Source organism: Protobothrops mucrosquamatus, unplaced genomic scaffold (genome assembly GCF_001527695.2).
Source record: "Protobothrops mucrosquamatus isolate PMUCROS unplaced genomic scaffold, P.Mucros_1.0 scaffold226, whole genome shotgun sequence".
NCBI classification, from domain to species: domain Eukaryota; kingdom Metazoa; phylum Chordata; class Lepidosauria; order Squamata; family Viperidae; genus Protobothrops; species Protobothrops mucrosquamatus.
This window is the reverse complement of record NW_015386577.1, coordinates 205,608-231,791: the sequence shown is the minus strand read 5'-3', so window position 1 is coordinate 231,791 and position 26,184 is coordinate 205,608. Positions and strand designations below refer to the sequence as shown.

Below are 26,184 nucleotides of genomic sequence, written 5' to 3'. Positions count from 1 at the left end.
ACTTTAACAACTGCAGGGATTCACTTAACAAGAGTGGCAAGAAAGGACGTAAAATGGGGCAAAATTCACTTAACATCTGTCTCATGTAGCAACACAAATTTTGGGCTCAATTGTGGTTGTCGGTTGAGGACTACCTATATTGGAATCATGGTTTAAGCTTAACCAGTCAAGACTGTGTGATAGACAAGCCAACCTTCCTTCAAGCAGGTTTTTTTAAAATAATATTTTATTGATTTTTCTCATTTTACAATTAGCAGTTTTGATTCATTCATTTGTATCTCATTTTCCCCCAGGAACTTAAGGTAGCATACGTTGCACTCCCTTCTATGATTGTTTATCCATCAACCATCGTACGTATTCGGTTGGGCTGAAGAGAAGGAGTGGCCCAAAGTCACCGTGGCTGAGTTTGAATTAGGGTCTCCCCAGTTCAGATTCTAAATGCTAAAATTCACCATAACCAGAACATCACATTTGCTCTCCCTCTTGAATGAGCCTGTTTCTAACCCATAAAAGACGACACATTTATCCCCTCCAGTGTCATCAGGCAGAGAGCCAAGTAGACTGTGATAAACTTACATTCATTCTCAAACAGATGGAACTGCATTCCTAAGAGGCCGACTGACTTGCAAAATGTGTAGGTTGAGGAGCTTTTCTTCTTGGGACAAAGCTTGAGAATCTGTTAAAGGATACAGATGAAGAGAGAGGGAAGGAGGGAGAGACAGACAGAGAGACAGAGACAGAGAGAGTCTTTCAGAAAGATCAACAAAGGACAACAGGAAAGTTTAAGGTCCAGATAATATCATTCAACTACAGTATGGTAGTCAGAATGAGATCCTAATGGGATTATGAATGGTGTGAGGAGCCATACCTCCAAAAGATGAGGCATGGTGAAAGAAAAGAATAGGGCTAAAAACATGCTTAGTGGGATCCAGTCCAAGCAATAATCTGGTCTGACCCCACATAGATTTTGAAGATCAGTCAGGTCAGCCAAGTATTATCACATGCTGGGTCTACAGTAAATAAATTAATGCAGCCAACTAATTCTCATTCTGCCTTTAGTTTGATGATAAAATCTGAAGGGATATTGGGTTGCACACCCAAATCTATATAAAAACAATGAAACTCCAGGGTCTTACATTGTAGTCTAAGTTATTTAGACGTGTCACCCTTCACCCGCCTTGTTGTAGTGCAGGGTTTCTAAACCTTGGCAACTTTAAGACTTGTGGACTTCAATTCCCAGAATTCCCTAGGCAGCCATGCTCGTGGGGGATTCTGGGAACTGAAGTTCACACTCTTAAAATTGCCAAAGTTGGACGCCCTGTTGTAGTGCAAGTAATCTGCATGCATTTTTAAAATTTAGAAATAAAGACAAAGGAATTGCAGGGGACTAATCTGGATAGGGGTCCTGTTATGAGAAGGGGCTGGAACTCTTTTTTTCTAATTGTGTTTTTCAAGCCATATCAGACGACCACTAATCCCTTATCAGCTCCTTGCATTGGAAGGAGAGTGTGAATTGGAAGAGTTCCTTCCAATGTAAGCCTCAGGCAGAGTCTGGGAGGGTGGAAAATAGGACAATCAGTGTGGAGAATGATTGTTATATGGGGGTTAAAGAGTTATTCCCCTTATCCTTCCTTCTATCTGGGTTATGTCATAGATATCAGTTCTTTTTAAAACAAAAAACAAAAACTTCAAACATTCACACAAATGCAAATTGCACAACGGCTTTATGTTCATCTTGCCTGGAAGAAACTATTTAGCTTACAGTCTTGTGGCTGAGAGTAGAGAAGTGAGTGAAAACCATGCTGAAGAGTGGACCTCTATTATCTCCTCCTGAAGGAGTCCTCTCAAATCACACTTGTCAATTGCTCGGATATTTTATCCTAGCATTTCATTCCTCTAAAAATGAAACAGGGTGGATTCTTTACAGCCCCTTTTGCCACCGCCACCACCCAGCCTGGCAGTCAAGATGGCCTTTTCAGTGCTTGATCCACAGAGTCTTTCCCTACACTTTTGGGGATACAATGAGCGATGCATGAGCAAAAAGTAGCCTTTTGTTTCCATGGATTTCTCTGGATTTATCAACAGCTGGCATCCTATGTTTAAGGCCTTGGCTTTAGGTATCAATGTCCTGTCTCTGAGCAGTGCTTCAGAGGGGGCTTCCACCCACTCAGATTCTAAATCTGTATGCACTTATCATCCCACTCTCAAAAGACTTCTTAATTGGGTGGTAATTAATCTGCTCAGACAAGATGCTTTCTCCCTAATGGGAGCAAACGTGACTATTCTCGGTCAACAAACTTGCAACTTCCAACGTACAATAGCAGCTGAATTTTTCCCAGCCATCAGAATATGGGAACTGATATAAACTATATCTGGGAATACCCAATTCTCAAATTTCATTAGGAAAACAAACAAACCAGCTCAGCAGTAATTATAGACTGGCCATAATATGTGAACAACTCATTAGAAACATCATTAGGCTCCCTGAAGCCGGGAGTGTTATAAACAGTGTTTCAGTGTTTCAGTATTTCTGGCTTAGACTACACTCTACAAAAATGTGTTTCTTCATCTAGTATGGCATCAAAGATAATTAAGGACAGATCAAAGTGCCAAGTTTGTCAATTTTATGCTGATGTGGAATGGTGTTTCCCATTTCTTGATCTATTTATCTTCATTCATTCCTCGGTATTCATATTTGGAAAATTTTTATGGCTGCCTACTTGCTCACAGTGACTCTAGGTGGCTTACAAGCAGTAAAAACACAGCATAGAAAATAAAAAATAAAAAAAACAATACTCCCCACCCCCACTGGTGACAATACACAGTCAAATGAGCCCTTTGATGGGCTCCATCCCATCTGGGATACACTAACATCCGATTGAGACTATTGCTGCACGGACTAAATTAAATGCTTTCCAGCAGTCTGTGATTCAGAAGAAAGCTGCCAGTCCTAATCTTCACTCTGGCACAAGGCCTGCAAATCTTGTTGTCCTTATTTAGCCTGCTTAATGGGCTATTAAGGAAAGAACTTTGTGGATTCCTCCAATTCGGTTGTCTTCCCTCCCCATAAAATATCACCAATCAGAAGAAAAACATCCACTCACATATGATGATGCTGAGGCTGTGGAGGAGTGAGTTTTAACAGGTCACTAATAGGGGGAATTAACCATTTATCATGGTTTGCTCTACTTTTGCACATTTTTCATGGATAGGTTGAATAGACCTATTGCCTGAACCAAAGCAATCGGCTGATATCAGCTGGTAGCCAGGTTCGTTTTAGAAGTGAGTTTAACACCCTTCAGGAAGGGTGTTTACCTAGGTCCAAAAATAGTCTGTACAACTATTGACAGGTATGGCAAGAATTGCACCATGGAGTCCTACTGAAGGATTTGGCTCCCGCTCTCTCACTTCAATGTGCAGATTCCCCACTACTTCTACTGGCTAGCTACTGTTCAGGCTGTTCAGAGATTGGCTCAGAGACGTAGTGGATCCACAGGGATTCATTTGAAAGAAGCAGATTTTCTCACTGCCCAAAGCAGAAGAGGCTTGCAAAATAATGCAAGTCAAGAGGGATGTGTGTGTGTTAGAATATGTCTAAAGATTATTTTATTTGAGTATTTACACTTATTAAGGCTCAGAAATGATATCCGGTTTCTGAGGGCACACTCACGCCAGCTTAAAAAGGACGATAGGTGTCAGAAAGATCCCATCCCACAGTCACCTGACCATAATTCCCTTTTTTATGATCCTATAATCCCTTAATTTATAGTAGAGTTGGGCAACTGGATGGAACTGAGCTTTTCTGGCCGGATGCCCTTCCTGACCTATGCGGAGTTCCTAGCAGATATTTTTTTCTTTGAGCCTAGGAGAAACATCTGCCGCTACCTAAGATTGAACTCTCAACCTTCTGATTGGGAGGTGAATATCTTCACCACTAGACCAACGCGCCACAGGCACCTGACCATCAAATGATAACTAAAGCACATCAGACCCCACCCATGATAAAACCACCATGCCTTGTTGCCTGCCCAAAGGAGAAAATATGACTTTAACATTGACATAGCTAAGGAGAACTTTCAGCTGCCTCTGGTTGGAGATGAAGAGAAAATGGCAATATTATAAGGGGTCCTTTGTACTCTCTGACCTTGCTTGTTTTCTTGCAGACATTTCATTACCCAAACTAGGTAACACCATCAGTGCTAGTAAGGAATTATAAGGAAACGCCACAAAAAAGGCTGTTCTGGCATGTGTATATGGTGGTATGCAAGTGAAGAAAAACCCTACACGGGGCTGCTTCTGAGAAATGCTTGGCTCACTTAGAGTGTGGTTGCAACTATTCAGCAAGAGAGGAACTACTTGGAACATCATTCCACATCTCCACCAACTTCGCTGGCTGCCAAATGGTGTTCGGACTCAGTACAGCCATGAAAGCACTGAGGTATTAAGTATTATGTCATATAAAATATTAGGTGACTGCAAACAGTAGCATACCTGTCTGAATATGTGTGGGAAGTTACAGGACTGGTCTCCTGAACCCCCCCCTCCCAGATCCAATCCATAGGACTTTGTCAGAGAGAACAGGAATCAAAACATAACGTTCTTCCTGCTGTGCTAGCTTTTGACTCAGAGGGAATTTCATGAAGAGAGGTGCCTTTAAAATCCAATTTCTAGGACAGAGGTCCTGCGAGCTTTTTCTAAAGTACAGTTCTAAATCTCTGCAGTGATTCTTAAGCCAAAGATCCCTCACCACCAGCAGGTCATTGAAGAGAAAAACTTCCCTCTGGTGGGCAGCGTGTTTCTGCACTTTGTTCACGTCAGTCACTTCATAAAGGCGGCTACAACAGACCAAACGGCGATGAGGCACAGACAGCACCTGCAAGAAAGAGACCGAGTGGGAAGGTTCCCTCCATAACCACAATTGCAACACACATTTATGATCCCATGGAGTTTCAAGACCTTTGGGCAACTTCATCGGCTTGTATTTCTGCGGTAAAGACGCTGTTGTTTTAACCATTTAGCCGTGTCTGACTCTGGGTGACTTTATAGGCAAGTGCCCTCCACGCTACCCTGTCAAACACAGCTTCTTTCAATTGTTGGATGTTCAACTTGTTGGATGTTGTAAAGACAGGGAGATTCTGTTCCAGATTCTGCAAGGAAAAACCATCTGGCCTATCCAGCCAGAAATGGATGAAGAAAATAGAACTCCAAGAAAAACAAAGGCACACACAAAGAATCAGGGCTTCAGTCACCATTTCACAACCACTATCTTGCCTCTTTTGATTCCCACTGCAAATGCCGTGAACTAGGATCAGTGAAACTAACTGCAATATAGAATATGTTTTATGTTATGGACTGAGATCTGGGCTGTGTGCCTTTGTCCTTGTGGGTGGTGTTTGTGGGAGAGCCTGCCAGAGGGAGCAACTGACCAAGATCAATCTCTTCCGGAAGAATCTGTTTGTTTCTTTTCCGGTTTCCTTTTCAGTTGTGTTCTAGGGCCCTGACTTTGCTGGATATAATAATGATTTAAATCTTTTAGTAAACCTGTAATGCTCATTATGAGAAACAGACTTAGTTTTTAACTCATGCCTCTTCAGTGGATCAGGCTGCAGAAAGAAGGGGGTGTCATTTATTTCTTTCCTGATAAATCTGGAAAGCTTTCTCTGGCATAAAGTGGCTGGTGGTCTATACTTAGCTGCCCGACACCAGTTTAGGAAGGATACAGCAGTGTTACAGGAAGAGGTTTAGTGGAAATCAGCAGGCGTTCACATATATCGTGTGTACGCTTCACCACAAACTTGTTATAACATGGAATATATCAATTTATTTTCTCACAGCTATGAGAGGCACAAGTGAACCATTTCAGGATTTTCTCCGTTCATCAATTCTCTTTATCCTGCCAAATCAAAATAGATGGCATAGGAAGCTGCGTATATAACCACAATTATGGAATATAGCTATACATGCCTAAGGCCTAAAGCTACTAAGTGTATTTCTGGGGAGGATCTGGAAATTGCTAATTCAAATGATGGAGAACAGCAAAAGAACATGTTGTTATCTTGAGATCTGCAAGAAAATTTTGCAGCCTCTCTTGTAAAAAGAGTGTCCTGTTGAGGCTTTCTGCCACCAGCTTCCTTTAAGCAGTGCACTGCAGTCATTTTAACACCCGGATATTTCTTTTCCAATAAACACAGATTCTTCCACAATTACTGGGTGTGTTTGTTCTCATAGGATTGTTTAAATAGGCCATGTTCTGGGACCTTGTTTTTAAAGAGTGTTGTGTCTTTGTGGGGGTACTTTTGTAGAGTTAAGCACTTATTATCTGAGCTTCATATTAGGAAATTCCATGACAGGACACACGTGGAGGAATTTTTTATTGTCTCCCGGTGCCCCTCCCCTATCTGAACACATTTTAGTTGGAACAAACCTCAGAAGGACACAGAAAGTTGCAAAGGAAAAATAAAGATAAAATATGAAAACAGAGTTGTATCTTGGGCTTGCTTCAGTAAAGGTGAACATGAAAAAGCTCAAACGTAACATTCTTTCGCTTTGTAACTCTGTCTTCCATGTAGGGCCACAGAGCATATATTCCCAAGTAATAATAATGGTATAAAAATTATCCTTGCTGGAAAAAAAATCAAACATATCAGGTCATCCGACTTTATGAGCAAATGATTTATTTTAAAAAGGAGGTGGGATCAAAGAAAATAGATTGACATAGGTAGGAGTATTAGATAAATGAAGAAGAAAAGAAAATAGGAGGGAAGCAGCACAAGAAAGTCTAATGCAGTGTTATTTAAGATGTATGGACTTCAACTCCCATGTTGGTTGGGGAATTCTGGGAGTTGAAGTCCATACATCTTAAAAGTTATCACATTTGAAAACACTGATCTAATGCAGGGGTCTCCAAACCTGGCAACTTTAAAACTTGTAGACTTCAACTCCCAGAATTCCCCAGCTAGAATAGGGAATTCTGGAAGTTGAAGTTCACAAGTCTTAAAGTTGCCAAGTTTGGAGAGCCCTGATCTAATGAAAGTGCAGTTTGTGATAGAGTAATTGGTTTCCATGGGGATGTTCCCAGGTTCAGCCCTTGCTGGCATCTCCAATCAGGAAGGATTCAATGAATAATGGCTAGAGGCAGGAGAATCCTCATTTATGGTTTAAAACATGTCAAAATGGGACACGGAGAAAAGAGAAAAGAGGCACAACTTTTATTGTGCAATTGCAACTTCCATCTTGACTTCTTTGTCCATACCCTGTGAGAACCCCAAGAACATACAGAATTGCTGCCAAAGTAGACAATATTAAGATAGTATCCTTTCTTCTTAAAATAAAAGTAACTGCAGTTTTCATTAGCACGATACAATAGATATCTACTAATGACGTGCAAAGGCTCACCGTTTTCATTCCAACAATCGATTTTTCTACTTTGGTGACATAAGTTACATGGTCCTCATTGGATTTGAGCTCTCTCTGCTGAATCCTTTCATAAATTCCCACCACCAAGTCACGGGGAATGTCAGCTCCATCATCCACTCCTGTTAAGTCAAAACAATATAAACACTCTTTTTTTATTCATTCATCATTCTTCAAGAATTCTTAACATACAAAAGTAACAGTTTACATGCCATTTTTTTCTCCAAAGATTATGGATTATACAAATGATTTCCTACAATTTGTGGCCAGTTAATGCCCTTGTAATTTTGAAAAACGATGCAAAGATAATGGACATCCTTGGAGGAGTTACCCTTTATCAAATAACTATCAACGTGGATGGGACCAATCACAAATTGATCAGAAATGTTGAAATGGCTCCTCACTATTCTTTCTAGCTCTACAGATGTTCCAGGATGACATTGTTTTTTTCTATGGACAAATGGATACATTTACAGGCAAAGTATTTAGCTTTTTACATACAATCCAGTTTCAGTCTTAACATCCATATGGAAATAAATGTAGGACCAAAGATCATCCTTAGGAACAAAGCTGAAAATAATGTTTTGCTTTTTACCATCCCAGCTTCCTTTTAAATTTTGTTCTCTGCTTAAAAAAGTGTTCTGAGCTTTGCCTGATGGTGCTTCACCTGAAGAGCATAGGCTTGAATACAAAAATAATAGCTGAAAAATGTAAAAGAGTGGGGTAAGCATGCAACTGGGAACATTAACTGCAGCAAATTCCACACAGGAGATTTCAAGTCCAAGCTACAGCCATAACTGCCCATAATTACATACAACAATAATTTCTACCTCATTGTACACCTGGGTTTACATTTAGATTTGGTTTAATTTAGAGATCAGCAACCTGAGATTTTAACCTGTTGCCCCAGACCTTGTCTTGGCTCTTAGATTACAAGGGCTGAAGACTGGAATTATGGTTTCCTACCACATTAAGTCGGAAACACACAAAAGTGGTCACTTATTAAATATGCTAAATATTTAATGAACCGTATTAAGTGACATGGAAATCAAATAGGGCTTTTTTAATGCTCCTCGGTGGTATATTAATTAATTCTCTATTTTTAACCCAGACAGAGTGAAACAATAAATTGGCTGGAAATATAAAGATGTTTCTAGATAAATTCATTTTTATTAAAGTTATGACAGAACTTAGGAACTGAATTAAATTGTTTGCAATGCAAACTGAGTGAGACTTTTCTTAAAAAAAAACAAAACCCACAGGCTTTTTATCCAAGTCAAGAGTATGTATTATAATGGTACAGAAATATATTCTTCAAAAAAATTACATTTGTTAAATGTGTTAAATCGTTGTAGTAACAATGCAAATTATGAATTTGCATTGTTACTACATTGTTACTCAGAAATCGGAGATACAACATCTTTAAAGGAGATAATAGAGATTAGATCCTGAATATTTATTAGAATATTGGGGGAAAAAAGCAAATATGGAAAAATCCATATGATAAAGTATAGTCTTTTACTTTAATTAAAGGTTAACATAAATGCTGAAACCAGTTCAAGAAAATAAGAGAGAAGTATATACCTTTTCTGTATGGTATGTTTTTATAAAATACTCTTAACAATACAAACAGCAGTCAGCTATCTACATGATAGACCACAGCCAAGGATGTAAATGGCATATTATACAGACACATGCACGTGTGTGTTCAATAATCTTAATTTGAAATCGCAAAATATAATTGTTTGTACAGCTGTTATATAATCAAAATATAATTGAAAACTGCAGCGTGAATCCTAAAATAGGCTTAACTGCAATAAAAAACAACCCCAAGGCGAAAGCCTGATGGTCTCACTTCCTTCGCTTTATTATCCTATTTTCTGTGGCCTTCAGCTAATCCCAAAAAGCTAAACACAACATCCAGTACACCAGACAATTGCTTGTATTTGGTCTAGATGTACCACTAACATCTGCAAACATGCTTTATCTGATGATGTTGAAAGTTTTATTCCAGCATATATTTTAGTTCTTTTAACGTTAGAACAATTAACCAGTGGAACAACCTGCCTCCAGAAGCGGTGAATGCGCCAACACTGGAAGTTTTTAAGAAGAAACTGGACAGCCATTTTTCCGAAATGGTATAGGGTTTCCTGCCTGAGCAGGGGGTTGGACTAGATGACCTCCAAGGTCCCTTCCAACTTTATCATCATTATTATTATTAATGTCATCTACAACATTGTTTATTTGAATTCTGCCTTGTTCAGGATTTGGAATAAGGAACAATATACTTTAGCCAAGCAATGCCCTCACCTCTCAGGTTCCGAATGAAGTCCTCCAGCATCATCTTCCTGTCAGGTTTAATGTTAGGACTGTACATATCCGTATTAAGAAGGATGATGGCAAAAGCCAATATGAAAATGGTATCTGGATTATGGAACTGTTGGACTACATCTGGATTACACATGCAGTACCTCTGGCTGCAGAGGGAGGGAGACAAAGTCAACATATAATAAGGGAAAATTGCAATGTATCCATTACTAAATGGCTCCACCCCAGTTTTACAGGTGTTAAAATTATTTACACTCACATTTCACTGGGATAATATAACAGTTGTATAAATTAATTAAGTGTCAGAATCCATGTAAGAAATAATCTTCCAAGATAAAAGGATTATGTTTCTAACTGTGACACGGATATTGCGGAAAACACATCATAAAGAATAGATGCACCATAAAACTTGAGAGAACATGTACTTTTTCACAAAAAGGATTGGGGAATTTGTTTTTAATGAAATTTATTAAATTTGCAATTCTCAAAACAACTATAATTTGATTTTATTCAATGCTGTTCTTAGAGTGAATGAATAAATAAAAATCTGTGTATAATTAAGGAAGATTACAATACAAAATTGGACAAATTATAAGAGAAATGCATTGATTGAATGAATTATGTGTCAGATTTGGGTCACGTCTTATCAATTATATTAACAGACTTTCTCCAAAATGATCTGTCTCCAACCTGGCCCTTTAAGTCTTCAAGTGCTGCACTCACTGCCACTATGCATGAGTCCATCCATCTCATTGCTGGTCATCCTTTGGAACATTTTTATTCATTTTAATTATTTTTAAACTGTTTCTCTTTTTCTTAAAAAAAGTATATTCTACGTCAGCAGCCCCCAACCTTTTGGGCACCAGGGACTGGTTCCGTGGAGAAAGGTTTTTGCGTGGACTGGAGGGGGTATGGTTTCACGTGCTGCCTGCATCCCATAGATGGAGTTTTGCTTGTTTGTGTGGACCGGTTGCTGGCATGCTGTGGACCGGGCATTGGGAACCCCTGTTCTACGTGTTTCAGCTTGCTTTGCTGTGTAATAACTTTTAATCATCCCAAAAGAGGTGGGATACCTTTAAAAATAAAATGTGCAAATGTGATCCTTAAGATGTTATTAGAACTTCTATTAGCAGATCCAATAATAAGAGTGATGCAAGTTGTAATGAAAGGACATTTAGAAGGCAACACATCCTAGTTAACTTATTTTTAGATGCTTTCTTATTTGCTTCACTATTTAATCTCTTCTCCTTCATACTATACCTTGAATGAAGAAATTGACAAAGTAGCCTCAAAGTAACACAACATTTACCTGAAGGCTTCAATTAGTCGTTCCACTTTCTGGGCTTCTCCCTGCACCCGGATATGGGCTTGAAATTTCCGCAAAGCTTCATCAAGCTCCATGCCAGAGAAGTCCATCTCATCCACTACACAGCTAAAAAGAAAAGGAAAACACACGTCTTTGACTCTCAGTCCTCTGGAGAGGAATCTATCAAGAAACATAAGGGAGAAATAAGACAATCACATCCATTTATTTCTTTTCCCAATCAAGCAAGATCTGAATGCTATCCAACATGCCTCTTTCTACATTCATAAACACTTTTCCTGTTTTGGAATATCTGATTTCTGAGTTTTAGGTGTATTACTTACTGTATATTTCATCTCGCCTTTCCTCCACTGAGTTCACAGCTAGGTATATGATTTGCAAATGCCACGTTTTATTCACATGTCATAATTTTTCAGGAAAAACACTTTGGAGCTCAGCCCCTTGAGATGTGTGGCTAATTTCCTCTAATGCTCATTCTAAAAGAGCAATGAAGCCACCAAAATCCCAGGGAAAGTAAGAAGTAGACAGTAGAGGATCAATACGTACATAGAAATATGGATTTGTGAATTTTCTGGATAGGCAGAATTTTGCAAAGGACAGAAAAGCAATAAGAAATATTTAAGTGAAATAAACATAAGCTATGAGACAGGAAAAAAGAAAAAGAAATGTATATAATCTTAGAAATACATCAATATCACTCAGTGCATCTTTCCATGCATTTCTATCCATGCTAACTATTCTTCATTTTACCATGGGAACATAGTACTTCATATAGTACCTTTTGGGTCTCATCTTTTTTTCTTTTTGAGGATCTCATCAACTCCATCCAACTATAGTTTTCCATTCTTCTCAACCCATTCACTCTGCCTTCATCTATTTGCTTTGCAATTCAACTGATATTTATTCTGTCTATATAACCAAGCCACCTGTGTTTACTTCTTTTGTAGGGCCATTCAGGTATTCATTCAGATCCATTCATTATTAACCCTATAATGTCTTGTTCAAGTACACATACTTCTTACCTATTACCACTGCATTTATCTTACTTATAATTTGCTTGACATACCCAACTTTAACTTCCATAAAACAGTGGGAAAAGCACAGTCAGGCTATACCCAAGTCATTACTCATCCTCAGAAGCTAGCAGGCAGAGATTCTAGGACATGGCTCAAAACATCCTGGCTTCAAAGTGTATGTCGCTGCTCTTCTTCTGTGCAGGCTAACAACCTGAAAGATAGTTGCTTCTCCGTGGGTGGGCCAGTGGATGGAGAGTGATATTTGTGGATTGCTGTTGTCTGCTCTTGGGTTTCTAGTGTATGACTTTGGTCCCTCACATTCTTAGACACAGCCATTTTCATTTCTTTTAACAGATATTCCTCTCAAGAAACCACTTACAGTACTTTCCACTAACTTTGAATCAGCATTTGCAAATATTAAAACTTCTCCATCCATTTTTCAATCTTTAGTAAATATTCACTGTTCTATGAGGATGCACAACGATTTACTCTTCTGCTTCTTTTATGCATAACTAATCATTATTCAATGTATTTTCCCAATCAAAAACAATGTCCTTAGTCTTTTGGGACTTTAATTTTCAGATCCATATACCTAATATTCCTGCAAATCATTGGGGTTCTCAGCCAACAACATAACATACATTCACATTCTCAAGTAACATAATTCTTATCATAACTACATGGATTTCTTATACATCTTTATCTATAAATACCTTAAGCAATCAAAGGGATTGTGACAATGGGGGCAGGAGTTCATGCTTTTTTGTAAGTTTGTCACATATGCATGCAAGAACCTAAATAGACTTTCTGTTTTTCATAGTTGAAATTGAGAGTAGGAATGGTAACGTATTTTCCCACAGGAAGATTTTTACTCTAGGAAAAGGAAGGAATAGTTGCAGAACTGGTAAAGGTGACAGATTTGAAAAACAAAAAGGCAGCTGAGAAGGAGAACTTTTAAAATTGTGATAGCTGGCAACCCCAGATGGATCTCACAAGGTTGACTGCTAAAGTTTTATTATTGGCTTTAGTAAAGAACATTGATAATTGGTGTTCTTGAGATGGTCTAGGCCAGCAGTCTTCAAACTTGGCTCTTTTATGACTTCTGGACTTCAACCACCAGAATTCCTCAGCTACACTGGCTGAGGAATTCTGGTAGTTGAAGTCCAGAAGTCATAAAAGGTCCAATTTGAAGACCCCTGGTCTAGGCAGTGTTACACTACTGAAAGATTGATGGTTAGATAAAATTCCCAAGTGGAGATGGGTGAGATCAAGGGAAGACACTCCAAAGAGAAGGAGAAAGAAGACTACAAGACTTTTTCCCCCCATCCTTCATAGATAGAAGAATCTGGGGAAGGCTGAAGTGATGACAATTAGAAGGTTCTACCAGACATAAAGAAAGACTTCTTTTTTCTCCAGAGGGAATGCCAGCCAGTATTTTTATCCCTTACTTACATCTAAGTAGAAAGTCTAGCTAGGATTTTGAGAAACCATACAGTGTACTTATACATTAAGCCAATATTATAGAATGCATGAAGATGCAGGTACAGAAACTTAAGGCTTCATAATATTCAGAAGAGGCAAATACCCACTTCACGAAGATGCATTTTAAAACTCAAGTTATGGTGGTGATCAGTCAAGCAGAGAATGGAATGTGGGTATCTAACTGTAAATAACTCTTGTCCCGAAAGGCTGTTAAAAACTAGAAGTAAATTCCGCTGGAGGTCTTAATAAAAGATATATTTTTAAACAAATCACAAGGGATTTTTTGTGCCATGTCTTGGATCAACTCCCACAAACTAATGACATCACCTATCCTTGTTCAATGTTGAACCATTTGCTAAGCATCCACTTTATTCTCATACATGCTTTATTTCTGTTGTATACCACATTCAGCAACCAAACTTTTACTCCGCATTTGTACAAAAATCATAACCCAAACACGCTCACTTTATCACATACTTTTTAGAATCAACAAATGTACAATATACTTCCTTTCTCACATTTTTTCAATAAACTCCTGAAACGCAAAAACCTAGCTTACTGTGTACACTGTCTGCTTGGCATTAAGTTGAATTGTGCACCCCAAAATTTGTTCAGTGTCACCTCTCCTACTCTTTTAGTCACAATTTTGCAAAATACTTTCCAAGTCACACAGAACAAATTAATTACCCTTTAAATTTTGTATTAGCTCTTGCTGCCATTCCCTTTTCATCGGAGAAAAATAATAATATTCTTACCATCTTCAAACATAGATGCGGCCTTATAGACATTATACAAGTTTACACAGCAACTTTATAGGCAGATTATATTCACATACTTTCTTCCAGTTTTTCAAACTTGGCAACGTTAAGACATGTCGACTTCAACTCCAACATTCCCCAGCCAGAGTTGAAGTCCACACAACTTAAAACTACCAGGTTTGAAAAATACTAAGTTATGTAATCTTCACTTGTAGCTTCACATTTTTTTTATATTCCCACTGTATTTATGACTGCCATCATTTTTTATCTTAGATACTAAATCTTACAACACTTGTTTCAGTTCTGCTCATCGATGTATCACTATCATTTCCAGATAAATCTCTATAAAATATTTCATCACAACTCATTAATTCAAAACATTTTCATGATTTCCTTTAATTCCAGTCACTGTGTTGGAGGCCCCCATTATTCAAGACATCTTAGATCCTTCCTTTTTACCTTATGGCTGTTTCAGGTAGCAAATGTAAAAGGCTATTCAAAAAAAGTATGTTGGCATAAAACAAGCTGCCTATTATGCAGCATTAGCAGTCTGGCAAAAGCAACTGTTCCTATGTGCCTATTATAGGCCCAGTTAAATAATGAGTGGTTTCCACCAGATTCATTTTTCCTCCCACCTGTCAGCAGGAAAACATCCATCTCTCCCCCTCACTTGGGATGGGGTGGAATTGGGTGAACACAGAGGCTGCTTAGAATCTTAAATTAGTCACCAGTCAATTTCTGAATTTGGGAATGGTGTTCTTCTGAAAAAGTGCTAAATTCATGTTCTAAAATTCCCTTCTTGACAGGTAACAAATCAGAGGATGAATGTGAAAGGAAGCTGGGGATAACAATGAGAATCAAGGACCCCCTTTACTAATACTGGAAGAGTAGGGAAATATTAGCAATGAGGGTCCAGTTTTGACTCTGAGGCTGGCAACACCCAGGAGTAGCTAGTGGGTGGCCAGGGAAAACATGCAATGCATAATCAGCCCATAATAATAAATGCCAACCCATAACATCTAAAGCCACCAGGTTGGAATAGAGTGGACAAAAAGCCTTCTGTCTCTGACCAAAGTTATAAAAACAGCAGAAAATGATAGCTCCATAAAGTTCCCTATCAGATATCTAATAAAAGAGAAAAATGTAGCTCAGGGTTGAACTGTGGAGTCCTTGATGTTCTCTGAGCTTGGTTGTTTGCTTGCAGACATTTCATTACCCACCTAGGTCACATCATCATTGGTAGTGAGTGTGATGTTTGCTCCCTGTTTATATACAATAGCTTGTCCTGCCAGTTTTGGTGGGGGAGTGATATTCTCCTTGGTAGTTGCTTGATTAAAGTATTGTTTTTTGCTTAATTGTTTGTCTGGATGTTGGTTGCTGGACAGGATGTATTCTGGTCTTTTTGTTTCCTTCCTAGCTTTTTATTTTCTTTTTTGAATTATGTGTAAATATAGCTAATCTCTCTATGGGTCTGATATCTAAACAGGCAAAGGAGGACACAAATTGGAAAGGAAGACAAATCGGGGCAAACAAGGATACCCTAATTTTTGGCAACCACAACAAAAATCGCAGCGAACAACTTTTAACTTCTAGACCTACATATATATGGAATTAAGTTGTCCAGCATCACAAAGTCTGGATTTTAAAGTGCAATATTTTTGAACAAGTACTTCCAAGAACATTTGATTGAAAAAACATAAACAATACACTTTTCAAATACCACCATAGAAATGCACAAGGAGTCATATGATGTACATACTATAGTGGTCATAGATTTGAAGGGACTAAGTTGAAGCCAACTGCTAGAATCAGGAAATAAATAACGTAAATCTAGGCTATTTAAAAGTTTTTTGATGGTGAAGGAAAGAACGAAGCAATTGACAAAGTCTCAGATACATGAGGTTTCAATGATTACTGTTATGAATACAGCCTAATATAATAGTAATTAAAAATAAGACAAAAAGCAGGATATTTGATTTTACAGCTATGCCTGCCAAAGGGAGGACATGAGCCCCAAAGGGAGGACATATTCTCCTTTTGCTGGACATCTAGTAACTTTATGATCAGCAGAAGTAGCAGAAAATCTGTAGTGTATCTAGAGATGACAGAACTAGCAACCCATAGCTGACAGAACCTCCACTCTTTCCTGGCTTAAAGTGATATTTTATGCAACACAGAAATAGTATTTTTTTTTCCCAAAAGGATTAAATTCCATTTGGAAAAAAAGGTTGAGAGCTCTTTCAGAATTATTTGGAAAATGTCAGACATTATGCCTTTGGGGAAGACGAGGCTCTAGTTTCTCCTGCAGCCCAAGCCATAATGGCCATGAGGAATAGTGTCTGGCAGCTAGAAGAGAGAGGGATTATCCACCGAAGCCTAAAATAACTAATATATTTGAGCAAAGCAGATCCTTGTCCCCGAGAACATCAGCAACCACATCATCAGTGAACTGTGCCAGATCACATTCACAGCACAATGTTGGAAGGACATAGTTAGGGTTGGATAATCATTTAGATGGAAGTGGTCTGTTGTGCATGGGGTGTGTATAGAAAGTATCCAGATTTGTGTGTGGTGGTGCGGTATGCAGGGGAGGATAAATTCTGGGCTCAGCCAGCAGCTCACATTATGAATGCCCTCTACTTGGTCTCCTCTGTGGTATCTCTAGTGGGACCTTAACATTGGGCAATCCGTCTGTCCTCCATGTAGGAATATTTTAATCTAAGGATAAGCAGGATAAACGCAACCGTCCAAAATAGCTCTTCATCTTTCAAAGCCATATTAATTCTGGGGAGGGAAAGGAGATATAATCCATGTCATCTGGCAGAGGCACGATTTGTAGCAGACCCAAGATTAAAGTGAGAAAAATTAATCTGACTGGTCTCCCAAGGCAGTTGTTATTTTTTTCCTCTTTAAAGGGCAGACTAGAGGATTTTGCAGGAGAAAAAGGCCTACCGAACATACTCTTCTCTTTCCACTTCCTTCGCCTGTGTTATTTTTAATTTACTAATATATGCACTTCTTAGTTCCAAGGAGCCAAATAAACGATTTTCTTCATTTAGCTTTGACAACTGCAAAACATATTCTGCTTAAGCAATATCCATTTCATCATAGCAGACACCATTGAAGTATTTAAACCTGAGAGAAAAGATAAACCACTACTTTACTTTATTACTGTCCTCTAAGATCTTTGTGGAGAGGGTGTGATGGCTCAGCAGTTAAAGATGTTGAGCTTGTCAAATGGAAAGCTGATAGTCCTGAGCACTGCACGATGGGGTGAGCTCCCGTTACTTGCCCTAGCTCCTGAAAACCTAGTCATTTGAAAGCATGCAAATGCAAGTAGATAAATAGGTACCATTGCAGTGGGGAGGTAACAGCATTCTGTATGCCTCGGCATATAGCCACGCTGGCCACATGACTATGGAAGTGTCTTCAGACAATGCTGGATGGTTTACAATGTCATCTGGGTCCTCATTTTATCAGCTTCGGAAGAATGGAAGGCTGAGTTAACCTTGAGCCAGGTCAGGATTGAACTCCAGACTGTGGGCAGAGTTAGCCTTCACTACTGCATTTTAACCACTGTGCCACCAGGGCTCCTACTCAGAGGTGGGGGAAGGAGTAAGAGGAAGAGAAAGGATCTTTAGAAGTAGAGATTTATGCAAAGACTTTGCTCTTTCGGTCAATTCTTCGTTACTGAAGTTGTGCCATTCAGTGTCAATGTATTATTCGTCTATACAGTTCTGTCTCCCTTCTTTTTTAAAAAAATCATGAATGATAATGCATTTTGATGAAAAAGTGTCACAACAGGTGACTGCATGTAGCCGAACTTGGCTAAACTTGAAAAAGGTTTTTTTAATATATTTTATTGATTTTTTACAATAACAATCTTTAGTGCTTAGTAAACAGCATGTTGTCTGTGTTCATATATTTGAAAAACAATCAATAATGATTAATTTCTATAATCCCATCATCAATATATTAATTAATAGTATGTTTCCTTGACCTTCCCTTCTTCCAATAGTATTCTCCTTTGTCAACATTAGACAAATGTAATTCTTAATACTTTCAATGCATACAAGGTTGGATATAAACATTTTTTGTATTTGTACAAATAACAATAATATTCATATATAACATATTTTCTAATTGACTTATGTTTCAATTGTATTTGTAAAAGTCACTTATTAGGTCACTATGCATCCTGTTTTCAAAATTCTTATTTAAACTTAATTTCCCCTCAGTATTCAAACCATTCTTATTAGTCATAATTTTCTCAAAATTGATTACCTAAATATCCAAACTTTTCATTTACATACACCATCCTAATATTTCCATATTTCATATATTATAAAGATACTATGCTACTTATATATCTTATAACACCCACATATAACATCTTTTCTGATCGGCTTATGTTTCAATTATATTTGTAAAAGTCATCTTGTTAAGTCACTATATGTCCTGTTTTCAAAATTCTTATTTAAGCTTGATTTCCCCTCAGTATTCAAATCATTCTTCTCGGTCATAATTCTCTCAAAATTAATTACCTTTAAATGTCCAAACTTTTCATTCACATACATCATCCCAATATTTTTACATTTCATATATTACAAAAAATAATAAACTACTTATATCTCTTATCCCTCTTACTATAGGGCCCCTTTATATCCAAAATTATCTATTTTTTAACCATATTCAAACATGTGTTTAATCATGTAGCACTCCATCTAGTAAGTCGAATCAAATCTCTTAAATCTAACTCTAGCTTTCTTCTTTTTCCAAGTTAGTATATTCCGCTTGCCAGGGGGGTTCTGTATTTTTGTAACTGTTGTTGGGAGTGAAAAGGACAAGTTGAGTAGGATGTATGCCTTTTGTCTCCCAGAATCTAATGATTCTCCTGGCAGTTCTATAATCCATTTTGTTAAATCTTTTTTTCTTATCCTTGAGTTTGTTTTGAAGTCCTGATGGATAAAATATCTTTTCCATTTTCATTATTGTGGTAAAATCTTGTAGATTTTTTTCTGTTTGTGTTTCGTTGTAGTCCTCTTCATTTGTAGCTTCCCTATTTAACTCACTTCCTTCTAGTTTGTGTTCTGTTATCTCATTTGTTTGTTCATTCTTTATTGTTGTTTTCTGAGAGTTTTTTAATTGTAAGTTTAGATTGAAGATGAGCTCATTTATGTCATCAAATTTTTTTTTGATCTCATCATGGTTTGAAACTATTGTCATTTGAATCTATCATAGCATTGCATACATTTCCTCCTGGAAAGTATTTGTCTTGTCTTGGAGTGTTGCTCCTGCAGATCTCTGATGTTCCAGGCTAGGTCCTTCAGAAGGGAATATTAGGTAAGGTTTCTTGTCACTTTTAGATAGCCATTTTGTCTCCCCCCTCCAAATAGTCTTTCATCAGTACCATAGTCTCTGTAATTAGCCTTATCAAACCAGCCTATCTCAAAATCCAAACAACCAAATCTTATATAGTTCTTTATATATGGTTTTTGTAATCCAGTGCTTTTCCAATTATCAAGGCATCAGTGAAAGCAGTGTTTTGTAACAATTCTTCTATTCAAGAGTAAATTATCAAAATTTCAGTCCAGAATGTTTAGCCACCTTGAAGCCTTCTAGTAAATCCCCCCCAGAAGATTAGCCAAGAATCAAAGTTTTTCTTTTTCTGCAAACAATTCTTGAGCTTAGACAACAGTTAACATTTTTCTTTTTCTGCAGACACTTCTTGAGCTTATAGATGGCCCAGTAAGTTTTCTTTCTTTGTTCCCAGCTGTTTTCTATTTGGCTGAAGGTTATTAAAGTTCAAGGGAACAGATTATTCTTTGTTTCTGGGCATCTTGCCAATTTCTGAGTCAGTGTTACTGTTGTTCTATGCTCTAATTCTTCACTAGATGTCAGTAGTTATTTATTTTCTAACTTCTTCAAACAAAAAATATTTTTTTATAATTTCATCAGAACTCTTTAGGATGTAAAATCTTAACTGTTTTCTTAATTTCCAGATTTATCCAGACTATAGTATTATTAATTTCATTTCAGTATATTTCTTTTCCCCGCTTCCGTCTATGGAGGGGTGGGGATGTAGTCCCCTCCCTTCTCACTTTTGGAGATTTCTTGCTTTGGGGATCTTTTCCAGGTAGTCAATTACAAAATAGAAGAGAGAAGATCAATACTCTCACCCAGTTCCAAGCATGCTGTTCACCGTTGTTCTGGTTTGTACTCTTGGACTTCAGCTGCTAGTAGCTTGGGCTAGACACTGATGTGCAGCTAGCCTTTGTCTTGTCAGGTTGGAGGGCTTCCCCCGGATCAAACAAATCAACCACCACCATTCCGTGATCATCGGGGTGCCCCTCCTTTGTCGCCTCTCCAGGGTGACTTTAGATCCATTTAGGGTCCCCTGACAAGGCGAAACCAACTATGGGGTGCGGAGCCCCGCAATCCCTTGGTCATGTTGCTACAGGGCAGAACCGGAAGTCTCTAAACTTGAAAAAAGTTAAGCAGGTTAAATCTGTTTTATATCTGGATGGGAGATTAACAGAAAAGCCTAGGGCTAAAGACTAGACTGGAAAGTTGAAAAAATAGGTCAAATCCCTTCAGGAAAACCACATGAATGTATCTCTGCAGTAACCAGAAATTGAGGTTCATTTGCAGCAGATATTATCTGCATGAAAGACAAGAACAAACTAAACTTGGGAGTGCTGTTAGAATGGGATGTACAGGATGCAGAATATTCTATATATAATCCATTCTCTTGTACTGTAAATAAGTTTTTTGTCTAATCTAATAATCCTGTATTATGTGACATAGTATGAAATGGCCAAGGCCCAGATCTGAAAGATGCCAGTGAATGGGTCATAGGAGTCTCCCACAGTTTGAAAGAGGAAAAAGGAAAAAGAAAGAAATCACGAACAGCTCCAAGTATATGTCAGTAATAATGTCTGCTTCGGTGGACAGGCTATGTTCAAAAGATGTTATTGAAGAAATGTCAAATATAGAACAAATTTTATCTGACAAGATAGAGATGGTATCGAAAGTGGATTTACAACTGACAGACCAAGAGAATGATTTAGAAAAGGATGCTTCACTGTGTCTACAAAAGAAATTGGCTGAGGTTTTAAATTTAAAAGGGAAATACAAATGACAAACCAAGAGAGTGACTTGGATAATTTTTTCCTACTGGATTTACAAAAGAGGCTTGTTAAAAGCCTCAAAGAACTTTGTGTGATGGGGTAAAGCAGAAATCAAATCCTACAACATTTGAGTCAAGTGAAAATTAAGACTGTTAGGAGTCAGGATTAAAATACATGTGTTGTAACTTCTGGTAGCTGTAAATGGGGTTTTCTTTTGACTAGGGCCGAATGATGAGATTTTAAAGATATGTTTATACGTGGGAGAAATTTCTTTTGCTTTATTTTTCAGAGAAAGTCATAGGTTTGGAATATAAAATTGGATTTTTGATTAAGATTAAAATATATATGTTAATATTTCTGGTAGTTCTTAATAGACTTTTGTTGATTAGGTCTGAGTGATGTATTTTTGCAATTGGATTATTGATAAGAGATACCATTCAGTTTTAAAACTGAAGCAATAAAGAAACTTTTAAGTTGTTCAAATTGTTTATACTCATCTGGAGGGAGTATCTTTTATATATATCTTTGTTTATACTCATCTGGAGGAATCATCTTTTATATATATCTTCATTTTGTTTCCTTTTTTTCTATCTCTTTTCACCCTAAACAAAATCTTTACTTTTCCTTAGTTTATATTTTCTTTAGTCTGTATTCGTTTTTTTTATCTTTGTGTTTGTAAAATTTAATAATATTATTTTTAAAAGGTGTAAAAGGAAGGAATCTTTTGCTTAGCAACTGAGTCGTCTCACTTAACAATCAAAGGGGAAATAAAGTCATAAGCTCAGTTGGGGTCATGTGATTTCCCACTTAGCTACCATGTCACTTAGCTGCTGAGTTGCCCATTTCATTTGCGGTTGTTAAGCTTCTGGTGAAGAATTATAGCAGACTGATATCTCCAGAGGACTGAAGAAACACACTACAATCGAGAATACTGGCTGGGGGCCAGACACTGGTGGGTAAAATCTCTCTGGATCAAAGAGAGATTTTGGGAAATTTTCTTTCTATCTTTTTCCCTTTCCTGCTTTCTTTTACTTTTATTAGTTCTTGCTAGTTTTAAATATTTTATTCAAAGCTCTTAATAAAACCAATTCTTCCAACTGTGATTGCTAAGTGAGGGCCACCAGTATATTCTAGAAGCTAAATTCAGAAAACTTCTAAATCGCTCTAATTTAAATAAAAAGTAAGGCCAACTAGAGGTGTCCTCCACAGAGGAAAAAAAGCTGCAAACAGCCAATTGGAGGACAAATTATGATACTGGTAGTCCTTGATTTACAAAGAGCCCAAAATTTTCGTTGCTAAGCAAGGCAGTGGTTAAGTAAGTTTTGCTCCACTTTACCATCTTTTTGCCAAAGTTATTAAGCAAATCACTGAGTTGTTAAGTGAATCATGCGGTCTTTAAGTGAATCTGGCTTCCCCCACTGACTTTGCTTGTCAAACGTCAGCTGGGAAGGTTACAAATGATGAATCATATGACCCCAGGACAGGGGTAGGCAACCTTGGCTCTTTTATGACTCGTGGACTTCAACTCCCAGAATTCCTGAACCAGGATGAGGAAACCTCTCTCTTTTCCCTCAACATGGCTGGCTCAGGAATTCTGGGAGTTGAAGTCCATGAGTCATAAAAGAGCCAAGGTTGCCTATCCCTGCCCCAGGATAATGCTACTGTCATAAATACATGCCAGCTGCCAAACACCCGGATTTTGATTACGTGACCATGGGGATGCTGCAATGGTCATCAGCATGAAAACTGGTTGTAAGTCACCTTTTTCAGTGCTGTTGTAACTTTGAAAGGTCACCAAACAAATGGTTGTAAATTGAAGACTACCTATACTGTCTTTTTATATTTTAAAAGGAACCAAGTGACTGCTATGGAATTATAAACATAGGACCATTAGAAAAGCATATGTGTTTGGTAGCTATTGGCTGATGGTTGAAGTTCCCCTACAATAACTTTGAGAAGATCGCTTTTAAATTCAGAATATCCCTTTAACTTTCTGATTTCACAGAGAATGCAGAAAATAAAAGGACACCCCAAAATGTATTCCTTTTGAAGAGGAATGGAATCCCAAACTGTCTTCCTGCGGCCACTTTTTCTGCACTTTCAGCTCCTGCCCTTTGTGCCCACTGAAGGCGCAAACAGGGAGAACTTTTGCCCCAACAGCAAAAAGCATCATCTTGCTATCTATTCTTTCAGAAAGCACCTAGAGCTAGACTTATCACCGCACCAGAGACTGGACAAAAGGTTTGGGGGAAGGCAGGAAGCAGCTGTATTCATATGGATGGAGGATCTGCTCAGCCAAGTGAAGTGACCTATTTTCAAGCTTCTTCCGCTCAGGTGACAATGCAGCAGGAGACGTCTTCCAACTAAAAGCATCTGTAATGAACTTGCAGCCCACGCTCAGGGAGAGAACAGAGGTGAGGCAACCAGGTGGAAACTCTTAAAACCACAAGACACACGCATATTAATAAGTACAGTAGCAGTTTCTTCTCTCCAGACCACAAGAGAGAGGGCGAAGAAATGACATGAAGGAGTGCTCACATTTGTCAAATCCCTTCTCACCAACCAGTCCACCTTGGGGAATACCAATAATTTAAGCATGTTTGATATCCACCAACCACTTTGACCATGCACGTTACTCTCCTTATGTGAACTGTTGCAGAATCAGAGACCTATAAACAGGATAGATAGCTCAAAGTATTGAATAGAAGCAGGACAAGGAAAACTAAAGATACAATCCTATTTCTTTTTTTCTTCTTTTATATTTTTTATATTCTTTCTCTTCTTTATTTTGATTCAGTTATTTTTTAAAAAAAATGTAAAAAAAACCCAGTGTGCATTGAGGACTATACATTCTGGGAATTGACATCCACAAGTCTTAAAGCTGCTATGGTTCGTCACCCCTATTTAAAGCCCTTCACGGCCTGCTCGAGAGACTGCCTCTCTTCATCCCATTAGGTCTGGCAGGAGAGGCATTTTGCCGGTCCCATCAGCCAAATAACTTCATTTGACAAAGCCCAAGAGGAGAGCATTTTTTGCTATGGCATCCTTTGGAACATCATTCCCCTCAAACTTAGATTGGCCCCAAATCTACTGGCTTTCTATAAGGCCCTAGAAACATGGTTTTGCCATCGGTCCTGGTAATCCCACGAAAATGTGGATCTTGCTAAATGGTTGTATTGTGTGTAAACTTGGAATGCACTCTTCTATTTTTGTTGTTGTTATGTTTTTTAACTGTTTTAATTTAATGGATTTTTAACATTGCTTTGATTGTTGGGGGGATTGTTATTTTAACTGTGTGTACCACTTAGAGCAGGGGTGTCAAACTGCCGGCCCACAGGCCGGATGCGTCATGCCGAAACTGCACCCACCCCAGCTCCAGCAATGGGGGAAAAGCCGTGATACGCGAGTTTGACACCTTTGACCTACAGCCACAAATGTAAGATGGTTGGCTATAATAATTTAATAAATAAATAAATAAATTGGCTTTGTAAGGAAGGCATTTGCTCAGGAGTGGAACATAGACTTTGCACATAGAAAGTCCTCCATACAACATGGCATCAGTTTTGCATGTAGAGTTTGGGAAAACTGAAATGTAAAATCATTCAGAAATGCTGCAGGAATGGAGGAATTTATCCGCTTCTGTTTCCTGCAGTCTCTCATTTTTGTGAATCCATCCATTTTTATTTCTCTTACTTTTTTATTTTTCTGTTACTCTTTCCCTCCCATTCTGATTTTTTTTAAAAAAAAGTCTATAAGATTTAGAAGAATGTTTTTGATTCCCCCCCCCCATTGTTCATATCATTTTTATTTCCATTTTGCCCATGGTAGAAGATTTGCAAACCCCCTAAGTAGCAGATTTTGTAGTTTTCTCCTTAAAAGCCATTTGTTTTGATTAGCAAAGGGCATCACAAAGTTTGATGTGTGAATTTGAAAGGATAACCAAGTCTTCTTTTTCCTCCCTCCCTCCCTCTCTCCCTCCCTCTCTCTCTCTCTCTCTCTTTCTCTCTTTCTGTGTTTGAAAATACAAGAGCTGATGTGTTCACATTCAACTCAATGCAACTCAACCAATTTAGGCAAGGCCCTGCAGAGCAAGTGTGAGCTGTAAAGCTTAATAGCTAGGGAGACAACATTGTTGTGATTATGATGTTCTGAGAATGAACACTCTGTACCTGCTTTTTAAGTTGACCCCCCTTCTTCCTGCACATAAACAGGAAGATTCAGGGCCATTTTCTGTAAACCAGATTGACTGCTTTCAGCCAATTTTCCAGAGTTACAAATTCCAGATGATGAGCAGACCAGTCCTACAGGAAAAACCATCAGAAAAGATTGCCCCAGTCTGAAAAGCAGCCTGCTCCCATTAACCAGAATGTCTCTTGCATTTGAAAAAAGAACCCTAATCAGAACAGAAATTGAAGCAGACAGTTGCATCTGACCTTCCCGAGATCTTTATACCAGCAGAACAAACAATCCACCCCAGTGAAGTTACCAGCTCAGTTCACTCCTTACAGTTTATGAATGAATGCAAAGAATACCACATTTTCAGAACATAATGAAAGGAAAAAAAGTTGAATGGAATCAGGGCAAAACGATGACCCACAAGGACAAACAAGAGGTCAAAAGGAAGTGGATAAAGAGATGAAGATAACGGGGCAGATATAATGATGCCACTCTTGTCACAATCATTATTTCTAAAAAAAAAAAAAAAAAAAAGCTTCAAAGGAGGTCACATGCCA

The 26,184-nt window shown here is 38.1% G+C and overlaps 1 protein-coding gene across 1 annotated transcript in view; it reads right to left on the bottom strand.

Annotated features, from left to right (window-relative positions):
* Positions 1-26,184, bottom strand: part of IQSEC3 (IQ motif and Sec7 domain 3) — a 46,549-nt gene that overhangs the window by 10,070 nt on the left and 10,295 nt on the right. Inside the window, exons 3-7 of the mRNA XM_015814179.1 lie at positions 11,051-11,173; positions 9,724-9,890; positions 7,396-7,535; positions 4,748-4,873; positions 577-676 (exon numbers count right to left, since the gene is read on the bottom strand). Coding sequence (XP_015669665.1) covers positions 577-676; positions 4,748-4,873; positions 7,396-7,535; positions 9,724-9,890; positions 11,051-11,173 — 656 coding nt within the window. The remainder of the gene's footprint in view (positions 1-576; positions 677-4,747; positions 4,874-7,395; positions 7,536-9,723; positions 9,891-11,050; positions 11,174-26,184) is intronic.